We start from the raw sequence: 13,799 nt of genomic DNA, 5'->3' as shown, positions 1-13,799 counted from the left end.
CTCTGGGCCTCAGTGCCCTCATCTGTAAAATGGCGATTAAGAGACTGCGAGCCAACTTGATCACCTTGTAACCTCCCCAGTGCTTTAAAGGCACATAGTAAGCACTTAATAAATACCATTATTATTATTATTATTATTATTATTCACCCCACCCTCAGCCCCCGCAGCTCTCATGTACATATCCATACTAGATACGAGAAGCAGCGTGGCCTGGTGGAAACAGCACCGGCCTGGTAATCAGAAGGTCAGGGGTTCTAATTCCAATTTTTCTGCTGTATGATCTTGGGTAAGTCACTTCCCTTCCTCTGCGCCTCAGTTGCCTCATTTGTAAAATGGCGATTGAGGCCGTGAGCCCCACGTGGGACAGGGACTGTGTCCAACTCGATTTGCTTCTATCCACTCCAGCGCTTAGTACAGAACTGAGGTTCACGTCAGGGGCCCGCGGAGCCTGCACCCTCCTCCGCCTCCCCACAGCACCTATATGTATGTATATATGTTTCTACAGATTTATTACTCTATTCATTTATTTATTTTACCTGTACATATTTATTCCATTTATTTTATTTTGTTAATATGTCTTGTTCTGTTGTCTGCCTCCCCCTTCTAGACTGTGAGCCCACTGTTGGGTAGGGACCATCTCTAGATGTTGCCAACTTGTACTTCCCAAGTGCTTAGCACAGTGCTCTGCACACAGTAAAGCTTCCAATAAATACGATTGAATGAATGAATATATATGTATATATGTCTGTACATATTTATTACTCTATTGATTCATTTTACTTGAACATATTTATTCCATTTATTTTATTTAGTCAATATGTTTGGTTTTGTTCTCTGTCTCCCCCTTCTAGACTGTGAGCCCACTGTTGGGTAGGGACCATCTCTACAACGTTGCCAACTTGTACTTCCCAGGCGCTTAGCACAGCGCTCTGCATACACTAAGCGCTCAATAAATATGATTGAATGAATGAATATATAGGTATATATGTTTGTACATATTTATTACTCTATTCATTTTACTTGTACATATTTATTCCATTTATTTTATTTTGTTAATATGTTTTGTTGTCTGTCTCCCCCTTCTAGACCCTTCTAGACCTTCTAGACCCCTTCTAGCCCACTGTTAGGTAGGGACCATCTCTATATGTTGCCAACTTGTACTTCCCATGCGCTTAGTACAGTGCTCTGCACACAGTAAGCGCTCAATAAATATGATTGAATGAACGATTGAATGACTGTATATATGCTTGTACAGATTTATTACTCTGTTTATTTTACCTGTACGTATTTATTCCATTTATTTTATTTTGTTAATATGTCTTGTTCTGTTGTCTGTCTCCCCCTTCTAGACCGCGAGCCCGCGTTGTGTAGGGACCGTCTCTCTATGTTGCCAACTTGGACTTCCCAAGCGCTTAGTACAGTGCTCTGCACACAGTAAGCACTCAATAAATACGGTTGAATGAATGAATGAATGAATTGGCACATTGTAAGCGCTCAATAAATACCATCCTCATTATTAATCAGGTCAGACACAGTCCCTGTCCCACACGAAGGTCACGATCTTAATCCCCATTTTACAGAGGAGGAAGTTGGGGCACGGAGAAGTGAAGTGACTTGCTCGAGGTCACACAGGTGCGAGGTCACTGCAGGGCAGTGACTTTCCCCCGGGGTCGCACGGAGCAAGTCGGAGGGAGAAGAATCCTGGAAAGGTTTTTATAGAGCTGCTTCTGGGTGTGATGCGAGGGATAGAGCCCTTGGAATCAATCAATCAATCAATCATATTTATTGAGTGCTTACTGTGTGCAGAGCACTGTACTAAGCGCTTGGGAAGTACAAGTTGGCAACATATAGAGACAGTCCCTACCCAACAGTGAGCTCACAGTCTAAAAGGGGGAGACAGAGAACAAAACCAAACATACTAACAAAATAAAATAAATAGAATAGATATGTACAAATTGGAATCGCCCAGCAGAAGCTCCAGGCGTGACCCCTGACCCCCGGAGCATCCATCCTAACAGGGGAGTAAATTCATTCAATCCTATTTATTGAGCACTTACTGTGTGCAGAGCACTGTACTAAGCGCTTGGGAAGTACAAGTCGGCAACATCTAGAGACGGTCCCTACCCAACAACAGGCTCACAGTCTTGAAAGGGGAGACAAGACAACAAATCCAAATTTGTGGACAGGTGTCAAGTCATCAGAATAAATAGAAGTAAAGCTAGATGCACATCACTGACAAAATAAATAGAACAGTAAATATGTACAAGTGAAATAAACAGAGTAATAAATCTGCACAAACTAGACTGTGAGCCCACTGTTGGGTAGGGACCATCTCTCTATGTTGCCAACTTGGACTTCCCAAGCTCTTAGTACAGTGCTCTGCACACAGTAAGCGCTCAATAAATACGATTGATTGATTAATTGGAGGGACGGAGCGGGCCGCGCCACCGGAATAAGGGATGTGTAAAACTCAAGTGCCGAGGATGAGTCTAAACCCACAGCGGTGCCAAGGGAGTCCGTCGGCTAGCTGTGGCTTAGAACGAGAAGCAGCGTGGCTCAGTGAAAAAAGCCCGGGCTATAGAGTCAGAGGTCATGGGTTCAAATCCCGGCTCTGCCAATTGCCAGCTGTGTGACTTTGGGCAAGTCTCTTAACTTCTCTGGGCCTCAGTTACCTCATCTGTAAAATGGAGATTAAGACTGTGAGCCCCCGGTGGGACAACCTGATCACCTTGTAACCTCCCCGACGCTTAGAACAGTGCTTTGCACATGGTAAGTACTTAATAAATGCCAATATTATTATTCATGGACAGAGTGTGGGCCTTGGAGTCAGAAGGACATGGGTTCTAATCCTGACCTTGCCACTTAGCTTGTTCGTTCGTTCAATTGTATTTATTGAGCGCTTACTGGTGCAGAGCGCTTGGGAAGTACAATAAGGCAACGTAGACGGTCCCTACCCAATCAATCAATCAATCAATCGTATTTATTGAGCGCTTACTGTGTGCAGAGTACTGTACTAAGCGCTTGGGAAGTACAAGTTGGCAACATATAGAGACGGTCCCTACCCAACAGTGGGCTCACAGTCTAGAAGACTCCCACTTGCTTCTACATCGACCTGACTTCCTCCCTTTATTCACCCCCCTCCCAGCTCCATAGCATTTATGTAATAATAATAATAATGATGGCATTTATTAAGCGCTTACTATGTGCAAAACACTGTTCTAAGCGATGAATAATTTTGGTATTTGTTAAGCACTTAGTACGTGCAAGGCACTGTTCTAGGTGCTGGGGGGGGATACAAGGTGATCAGGTTGTCCCATGTGGGGCTCACAGTCTTAATCCCCATTTTACAGATGAGGTAACTGAGGCACAGAGAAGTGACGTGACGTGCCCAAGGTCACACAGCTGACAAGCAGTGGAGCGGGGATTTGAACCCATAACCTCTGACTCTCAAGCCCGTGCTCTTTCCACTGAGCCACGCTGCTTCTATATATATATTTATTTATATTAATGTCTGTCTCCCTTCTAAACTGTAAGCTTGTTGTGGGCAGGGAATGTGTCTGCTTACTGTTGTATTGTACTCTCCCAAGTGCTTAGTACAGTGCCCTGAATTTCCCCCCCCTTCCTCTCTCCTTCCTCCTCCTCCCCATCCCCCCCTCCACCCCGCCTTACCTCCTTCCCCTCCCCATAGCACCTGTATATATGTATAGATGTTTGCATGGATTTATTACTCTATTTATTTTATTTGTACATATTTATTCTATCTATTTTATTTTGTTAATATGTCTTGTTTTGTCACCTGTCTCCCCCTTCCAGACTGTGAGCCTGCTGTTGGGGAGGGACCGTCTCTCTATGTTGCCAACTTGTACTTCCCAAGCACTCTGCACACAACTCAACTCATTCAATCGTATTTATTGAGCGCTTACTGTGTGCAGAGCACTGTACTGAATGCCCTGCATTCACTCATTCATTCAATCGTATTTATTGAGCGCTTCCTGTGTGCAGAGCACTGTACTAAGCGCTTGGGAAGGACAAGTTGGCAACATATAGAGAAGCAGCGTGGCTCAGTGAAAAAGAGCCCGGGCTTTGGAGTCAGAGGTCATGGGTTCAAATCCCGGCTCTGCCAATTGTCAGCTGTGTGACTTCGGGCAAGTCGCTTAACTTCTCTGTGCCTCAGTTCCCTCATCTGAAAAATGGGGATTAAGACTGTGAGCCCCCCGTGGGACAACCTGATCACCTTATAACCTCTTCAGCGCTTAGAACAGTGCTTTGCACATAGTAAGCGCTTAATAAATGCCATCATTATTATATAGAGACGGTCCCTACCCAACAGTGGGCTGCACACAGTAAGCGCTCAATAAATACAACTGCTGTACGAATGAATGTATTATTTATCGACTAGCGCTGCAAGGGATTCTTGGGGTTCACCAATGGGGTTACAAGCAGTAATGGCTGTGCTGTAGCTCAGGAAGAGGAAAGGACTGTGAGCCCACTGTTGGGTAGGGACCGTCTCAATATGTTGCCAACTTGTACTTCCCAAGCGCTTAGTACAGTGCTCTGCACACAGTAAGTGCTCAATAAATACGACTGATTGATTGATTGATTGATTGATTTTTGAGGAGCCTGACATGCCAAGACCCGTGAGCTGTGGGAACGACACCTCTAGGCTGGAATGAGTGGGGAGGGGGAAGCTGGCAATCCGCTTCATTTCTTTGTTGGCCATGTACCCCTGGGCAAGTCACTTAATCAATCAATCAATCAGTCGTATTTATTGAGCGCTTACTGTGTGCAGAGCACTGTACTAAGTGCTTGGGAAGTACAAGTTGGCAACATATGTCAACTTAACTTCTCTGGGCCTCATCCCCTCTCATCTGTTCGAAGCACTGGGGTAGATACAAGTTAGTCAGGTTGTACAAAGTCCCTGTCTCACGCGAGGCTCACGTTCTTAATCCCCATTTTACAGATGAAGTAACCGAGGCCTAGAGAAGTGAAGTGACTTGAGCCTGTTGTTAGGTAGGGGCCGTCTCTATATGTTCCCCACCTCTCCCTCCCCATACCCCCCCTTCTCCTTACCTCCTTCCCCTCCTCACAGCATTTATTCATTCATTCAATCGTATTTAAGGCCCTGCTGAGAGCTCACCTCCTCCAGGAGGCCTTCCCAGACTGAGCCCCTTCTTTCCTCTCCCCCTCGTCCCCCTCTCCATCCCCCCGTCTTACCTCCTTCCCTTCCCCACAGCACCTGTATATATGTATATATGGTTGTACATATTTATTACTCTATTTATTTATTTATTTATTTATTTTACTTGTACATTTCTATCCTACTTATTTTATTTTGTTGGTATGTTTGGTTCTGTTCTCTGTCTCCCCCTTTTAGACTGTGAGCCCACTGTTGGGTAGGGACTGTCTCTATGTGATGCCAATTTGTACTTCCCAAGCGCTTAGTACAGTGCTCTGCACATAGTAAGCGCTCAATAAATACGATTGATTGATTGATTGATTGATTTACTGAGCACTTACTGTGTGCTGAGCACTGTACTAAGCGCTTGGGAAGTCCAAGTCGGCAACATCTAGAGACGGTCCCTACCCGACAGCGGGCTCACAGTCTAGAAGGGGGAGACAGACAACAAAACCAAACACATGAACAAAATAAAATAAATAGAATAAATATGTACAAATAAAATAAATAAATAAATAGACTACAGGTTGGAGAAGAAGTACTTATGAACAAAATAAAATACATAGACTAAAAATAATAATAACGATGGTATTTATTAAGCGCTTACTACGTGCAAAACACTATTCTAAGCACTGGGGAGGTAACAAGGTGATCAGGTTGTCCCACGGTGGGCTCGCAGTCTTCATCCCCATTTTACAGATGAGGTAACTGAGGCCCAGAGAAGTGAAGTGACTTGCCCAAAGTCACACAGCTGACAATTGGCAGAGCTGGGATTTGAACCCATGACCTCTGACTCCAAAGCCCGGGCTCTTTCCACCGAGCCACGCTGCTTCTCGTGATTAGAATCTACGTCCTTCTGACTCCAACTTGTCCTTCCCAAATGCTTAGTACAGTGCTCTGCACACAGTAAGCGCTCAATAAATACGATTGAATGAATGAATGAATGACTCCCACTAAGTGCTCTATCCACTGAGGCCCGCTGCTTCTCTTAGCTATGCTGCTTATTAATAATGGTATTTGTTAAGCTCTTACTGTGCCAGGCACTGTACTAAGCGTTGCATGGCGGGGAATTCAAGCAAATCAGGTTGGACACAGTCCCTTGTCCCATGTAGGGCTCACAGTCTCAATCCCCATTTTACAGATAAAATGGAGAGGCAGCGTGGCTCATTGGAAAGAGCCCGGGCTTTGGAGTCAGAGGTCATGGGTTCAAATCCCAGCTCTGCCACATGTCTGCTGTGTGACCTTGGGCAAGTCACTTAACTTCTCTGAGCCTCAGTTCCCTCATCTGCAAAATGGGGATTAAGACTGTGAGCCCCACGTGGGACAACTTGATCACCCTGTATCCCCCCCAGCTCTTAGAACAGTGCTCTGCACGTAGTAAGCGCTTAACAAATGCCATTATTATTATTATTATTATTAGATAAGGTAACTGAGGCCCAAAGAAGAGAATCGACTTACCCAAAGTCACACAGAGGATAAGTGGAGGGATCAGGATTAGAACTCATGACCTTCTCACTCCCAGGCCAGAGAGTGAAGTTAGTTTTTTTTTCTGGAGGGGTTAAATGGGGGTTGTCACCTTTAACTCAAATATAGGGCCTTGTCCTGAAATTCCTAATTATGTGTTAACCGGTGAGTGCTCCCTTCAGCCTCTGTTATCACTGTCCACACGTTTAAAACCTCATCATTTGTCGTTAACACGATTTCTAGAGAGGCCTCCGTTTTCTCCACTGTTAACATGGGCTTTTTCACTATCTACCCTTCCGATTTTTGGATCTTTGAATGTTTATTAAAATCTCTCTACCTCCCTCCTGAATGCCATTTTCCATTCTGCTTTGTCCGTGACATCAGAGGAGACCCTTTGGAGCTAGAATCTGGGGCAGGAGATACGGAAAACAGGGTATGGAAGAAAAATAAAGTCCTCAGGAAACCCGGGGTTTAACAGTTGCGATTACACAGGTGCTAAATGCTCAATCGTTTATCCGGTGCCTTAGTTTTATCATCGGCAAAATGGGGCTGAGGACAATCTGCATCTGAGAACTAACATCCAACACGGCGATTCGTACGACAGTCAATGTTCCATAGGGGCGTCGGGAATTCAGAATTGTGGTCTTTTTAGGGGGAGAAATGGACGTGGCACTGGGATGCATCAAATACGACAACTTTTGAATACGTTCTGGCCATGATTCTAAAATCCCTCCGAGTTTGAGGGTCATTTCTGTTTAATCAATCAATCAATCGTATTTATTGAGCGCTGACTGTGTGCAGAGCACTGTACGAAGCGCTTGGGAAAGACAAGTTGGCACCATATAGAGACGGTCCCTACCCAACAGCGGGCTCACAGTCTAAAAGGGGGAGACAGAACAAAACCAAACATACTAACAAAATAAAATAAATAGAATAGATATGTACAAGTAAAATAAATAAATAAATAGAGTAATAAATATGTACAGGCATATATACATACATATATATATATGTATATATATATATATGTATGTTTAAGAAGGAAAGCTGCACAGATAGCAGCTAGAACAGGGTCCTGGGACTCAAAGAGGTCATAGATTCTTATTTCGGCTCTGCTACGTGTCTGCTGTGTGACCGTGGGCAAGTCACTTCACTTCTTTGTGCCTCAGTTACCTCATCTGTAAAACGGGGATTAAGATTGTGAGCCCCACGTGGGACAGGGACTGTAGTCGACCCAATTTGCTTGTATCTACCCCAGCGCTTAATACAGTGCCTGGCTCATAGTAAGCACTTAACAAATACCATCATCATCAGCAACAGCATGGCTGTGATTCAAGGGATTGAACCTCGCTTAGAACAGTGCTTTGCACATAGTAGGTGCTTAATAAATGCCATTATTATTATTATTATTATTATTATTATTATCTAAATTTGATGGCTAAATCCTCCAGAAGCCTAGTTTCGGGCAATATCTTAACGGGCTCGGTTTTCCGTGCGGCCCTTGGCTCTATCGCATATTCCCCGGTGAAAGGAAAACTCCGCAATATACCGCTTTCATGCCTGTATATTTTCTTTTTTAAAATGTTTTTGGCCCTTCTCACTCATTAGTCCATTGATTCATTCATTCAATCGTATTTCCTGAGCGCTTACTGTATGCAGAGCACTGTACTAAGAGCTTGGGAATCAATCAATGTCGCATTTATTGAGCGCTTACTGTGTGCAGAGCACAGTACTAAGAGCTTGGGAATCAATCAATCAATCGTATTTATTGAGCGCTTACTGTGTGCAGAGCACTGTACTAAGAGCTTGGGAATCAATCAATCAATCGTATTTATTGAGCGCTTACTGTGTGCAGAGCACTGTACTAAGCGCTTGGGAAGTACAAGTTGGCAACATATAGAGACAGTCCCTACCCAACAGTGGGCTCACAGTCTAAAAGAAAAACTTGGGAAGTACAAGTTGGATATGATTCCTGCCCCCAAAGGATTTCCAAAGTCCTCCATAGCTGCTATTGACATCTACGCCAAGCGCCAGGGTGGGAAAATCAAATCAAAAATGGTTCTAAGGAGAATGTGGTGGGCTTTTGAGAGAAACTGATACAATTAGGCCCCGCTGCTGGATTGGAAACCTACGGGGAGGTGTGAAAAGGCCCCAGGGAGGCGTGGCTGTGGGAAATGGGGTGGAGACTCCGGGTTGAGAGGGTTAAATAGAAGGGAAAGCCACCAAGGTGACACTTTATCGACTTCGCCAATGCTGGGGATTTGTCCAGTGTCTCATTGTGCCAGGATGAAGGCTGCCATGCTGGGTAAATATGCTCCTCGTCTTGACTCCTCTGCTCTCCGACAGTCAACGTGGCCTAGCGGAAAGCACGCGGGGTTGGGAGGCAGATGACCTGGGTTCTAATCCTAGCCCCGTGAAGCGGCGTGGCTCAGTGGAAAGAGCCCGGGCTTTGGAGCCAGAGGTCATGGGTTCGAATCCCGGCTCCACCACAAGTCTGCTGTGTGACCTTGGGCAAGTCACTTCACTTCTCTGAGCCTCGGTTACCTCATCTGGAAAAATGGGGATTACGACTGTGAGCCCCACGTGGGACAACGTGATCACATTGTATCCCCCCAGCGCTTAGAACAGTGCTTTGCACATAGTAAGCGCTTAACAAATGCCATCATCATCATCATTCATTCAATCGTATTTATTGAGCGCTTACGGTGTGCAGAGCACTGTACTGAGCGCTTGGGAAGTACAGGCTGGCAACATCTAGAGACGGTCGCGACCCAACAGCGGGCTACTTCCTTCTGTGTGTCCTTGGGCAAGTCAGTTAATGTCTCTGAGCTTCGTTTTCTGCATCTGTAAAATCTGATTAAATCTACTCCCTCCAGTTTGACTGTGAGGCCCTACTGAGAGCTCACCTCCTCCAGGAGGCCTTCCCAGACTGAGCCCCTTCCTTCCTCTTCCCCTCGTACCCCTCTCCATCTCCCCCATCTTACCTCCTTCCCTTCCCCACAGCACCTGTATAGATGTATATATGTTTGTACATATTTATTACTCTATTTATTTATTTTACTTGTACATATCTATTTATTTTATTTTGTTAGTATGTTTGGTTCTGTTCTCTGTCTCCCCCTTTTAGACTGTGAGCCCACTGTTGGGTAGGGACCGTCTCTATATGTTGCCAACTTGGACTTCCCAAGCGCTTAGTACAGTGCTCTGCACACAGTAAGAGCTCAATAAATACGATTGATGATGATGATGACTGTGAGCCCAAGTGGGGCAGTAACCATGTGTCGAACCTAATTATCTAAAAGTCTATCCCAGAGTTTAGTACAGTGCTTGACATACAGTAAGTGCTTAACCAATACCACGATAATATGTCAATTTGTCAATGTCAATTTGTACAAATGTCAATTGTACAAATTGTACAAATTACCATGTCAATTGGTACAAATTGACAAATACCATGATACTTATGATGATTTTGTCCAGGAGAGAGTACTTGGTCAGAGTCCCCTTTTTCCTCTCCTCTTCCTCATCCCCCCCACCCTACTTCCTTTTCCTCCCCACAGCACTTGTATATATTAGTACAGATTTATTACCCCATTTTACTTGTACATATTTACTATTCTATTTATTTTGTTAATGATGTGCATCTAGTTTTACTTCTACTTATTCTGATGACTTGGACACCTGTTCACATGTTTTGTTTTGTTGTCTGTCTCCCTCTTCTAGACTGTGAGCCCGTTGTCGGGTAAGGACCATCTCTATATGTTGCCGACTTGTACTTCCCAAGCGCTTAGTACAGTGCTCTGCGCACAGTAAGCGCTCAATAAATACGATCGAATGAATGAAGGCACGGTTGGTTTATCTGCCTTTTAGGTTGTTAGATTGGGTGGGAGAGGCTTGCATGATTTCCCAAAACGATTTGATTTTGATACTGACAAGCCGCGCTCTCCTTTGGTCTAGTTCGGGGAAAAATCCTGATGCTTCACATAGAGCGAATTATTGCTATTTCTGAATTTGTGTTGGAAAAAAAAACAATCACGTGTGAGAATAAAAAACTCAGACTGGGGTTGGGTGCTTTCCGCTTTTTTAAAATGGGGAGAATTAGCTCTCCAAAAATGAAAAACCTGAGTGACTTCTGGAGGTGGCCCTTGTTTTACTAATGCTTTAGTTCATTTTTCCCGGCGATACCGTGAGTTGCTTCTTGTCTCGCATATGAGAAGCAGCGTGGCTCAGTAGGAAAGAGCCCGGGCTTTGGAGTCAGAGGCCATGGGTTCAAATCCCGGCTCCGCCAATTGTCAGCTGTGTGACTTTGGGCAAGTCACTTCCCTTCTCTGGGCCTCAGTTACCTCATCTGTAAAATGGGGATTGAGACTGTGAGCCCCATGAGGGACAACCTGATAATCTTGTAACCTCCCCAGCGCTTAGAACAGTGCTTTGCACATAGTAAGCGCTTAATAAATGCCATTATTATTATTATTTATCTTGTTCCACATCCCCATCATCCATTCTCTCATATACCTTCAGCCAAAACCTTTACGGTGATGATCATGAGAAGCGGTGTGGCCTAGTGGGTAGAGCAAGGGCCTGGAGTCTAGGGACCGAGGTTTTAATTCCAGCTCTGCCACTTGTCCACTGTGTGACCTTGGGCAAGTCACTTCTCAGTTCCCTCACCTGCAAAATGGGGATTCAATCCCTGTTCTCCCTCCTACTTGGACTGTGACCCCCATGTGGATTAATTACCTTGCCCCCTCCTACCTCACTCCGCTACTCTCCTGCTACAACCCACTGTGCTTCATGAGAAGCAGCATGGCTCACTGGAAAGAGCCCGGGCTTGGAGTCAGAGGTCATGGGTTCGAATCCCGGCTCCACCACATGTCTGCTGTGTGACCTTGGGCAAGTCACTTACCTTCTCTGAGCCTCAGTGACCTCATCTGTAAAATGGGGATTAAGACTGTAAGCCCCGCGTGGGACAACCTGATCACCTTGTATTCCCCCCCAGCGCTTGGAACAGTGCTTTGCACATAGTAAGTGCTTAATAAATACCATTATTATTATTATTATTTTATTATTATTCAATCCCGTCCGTCTCGCCCCTGACCCCTCGTCCTGCCTCTGGCCTGGAATACCCTCCCTTCTCAAATCCGGCAGACAATTACTCTTCCCTTCTCCAAAGCCTTATTGAAAGCCCATCTCCAAGAGGCCTTCCCAGACGAAGCCCTCCTTTCCTCTCCTCCCACTTCCTTCTGCATCTCTGACTTGCTCCCTTTGCTCGTCCTCCCTCCCAGCCCCATATCAATCAATCAATCAATCGTATTTATTGAGCGCTTACTGTGTGCAGAGCACTGTACTAAGCGCTTGGGAAGTCCAAGTTGGCAACATAGAGAGACGGTCTCTACTTAACAGCTGGCTCACAGTCTAGAAGGGGGAGACAGACAACAAAACAAAACATATTAACAAAATAAAAGAAATAGAATAAATATGTACAAAGAAAATAGAGTAATAAATACATATAAACATATATACATATATACAGTTGCTTTGGGGAGGGGAAGGAGGTAAGGCAGGGGGAGGGGGAGAAGGGGAATAAAATAAATAAATAAAGTAATAAATATGTACAAACATATATACATATATACAGGTATATACATATATACAGGGATTAGAACCCATGACCTCTGACTCATTCATTCATTCATTCATTCATTCAATCGTATTTATTGAGCGCTTACTGTGTGCAGAGCACTGTACTGAGCGCTTGGGAAGTACAAGTCGGCAACACAGACGGTCCCTCATTCATTCAATCGTATTTATTGAGCACTTACTGTGTGCAGAGCACTGTACTAAGCGCTTGGGAAGTACAAGTCGGCAACACAGAGAGACGGTCCCTACCCAACAACTGGCTCACAGTCTAGAAGGGGGAGACAGATGACAAGACAAAACATATTAACAAAATAAAATAAATAGAATAGATATGTACAAGTAAAATAAATAAATAGAGTAATAAATCTGTACAAACATATATAGAGGCTCACAGGAATGGCAGCGAGGGGCGTCCTTACCAGGTGGTCATTCATTCATTCATTCATTCAGTCGTATTTATTCAATCATTCATTCAATCGTATTTATTTATTCATTCATTCAATTGTATTTATTGAGCACTTACTGTTTGCAGAGCACTGTACTAAGCGCTTGGGCCCGGGCTCTTTCCATTCAGATCTATTGATCAATTCATATTTATTGAGAGTTTACTGCATGCAGAGCACTGTACTAAGTGCTTGGGAGAGGACAGTATAACAGAGTGAGTAGACACATTCTCTGCCCACAATTTGACAGTGAGCCCATTGTTGTGTAGGGACTGTCTCTATATGTTGTCAACTTGTACTTCCCAAGCGCTTAGTACAGTGCTCTGCACACAGTAAGAGCTCAATAAATACGATTGATTGACTGACAGCCTAGAGAGGGAGAGTGACACCAATTTAAATAAATAAATTACCAATGTGCACCGAAGTGCTGTTGGGCTGAGGGAGGGGTGAATCCAAATGCAAGGGTGATGAAGGAGGGGGTGAGATAAGAATCAGAAGGACCTCAGTTATCTCATCTGTAAAATGGGAATTACTGGGAACTTCACATGGGACGTGGACTATCTCCAAAATGATTAGCTTGTATCTAATAATAATGACGGTGTTGGTTAAGCACTTACTGTGTGCTAAGCGCCGGGGAGGATACAAGGTGATCAGGTTGTCCCACACGGCGCTCACAGTCTTCATCCCCATTTTCCAGATGAGGTAGCTGAGGCCCAGAGAAGTGACTTGCCCAAAGTCACGCGGCTGACAAGTGGCAGAGGCAGGATTTGAACCCATGACCTCGGACTCCCAAGCCCGGGCTCTTTCCACTGAGCCACGCTGCTTCTCTGAGAAGCAGAGTTCAGTGCCTGGTTCTACATTGTAAGCGTTAAACAAATACCATTAAAAAAATAAAAAGAGGAAGTGAGGTCTCAGTGGGAGAAGAGTGGAGAAGAATCTCGGAGATGAATGTAAACTGGAATGTGAAGTGAGGAAAGGAGAGAACTCTTCAGCACTTTTCCTTACCGTGATTTTTTCCATTTTTCCTTTTCCCAGACTGCCCTGTCTCCATCTCTCCCGCTATCACTAGAGGAGGGGCG

At 44.6% G+C, this 13,799-nt stretch overlaps 1 protein-coding gene across 1 annotated transcript in view; it reads right to left on the bottom strand.

Annotated features, from left to right (window-relative positions):
* The window catches only part of LOC119925260 (double homeobox protein 4-like protein 4), a 34,322-nt gene extending 29,602 nt beyond the window's left edge, over positions 1 to 4,720 (bottom strand). The window contains exon 1 of the mRNA XM_038743362.1: positions 4,630 to 4,720. Within this exon, the coding sequence (XP_038599290.1) occupies positions 4,630 to 4,720 (91 nt within the window). The remainder of the gene's footprint in view (positions 1 to 4,629) is intronic.
* Positions 4,721 to 13,799: the final 9,079 nt, after the last annotated feature.

This window comes from Tachyglossus aculeatus, chromosome 3 (genome assembly GCF_015852505.1).
Source record: "Tachyglossus aculeatus isolate mTacAcu1 chromosome 3, mTacAcu1.pri, whole genome shotgun sequence".
Taxonomy (NCBI): domain Eukaryota; kingdom Metazoa; phylum Chordata; class Mammalia; order Monotremata; family Tachyglossidae; genus Tachyglossus; species Tachyglossus aculeatus.
This window is presented reverse-complemented; position numbering and strand designations above follow the sequence as displayed.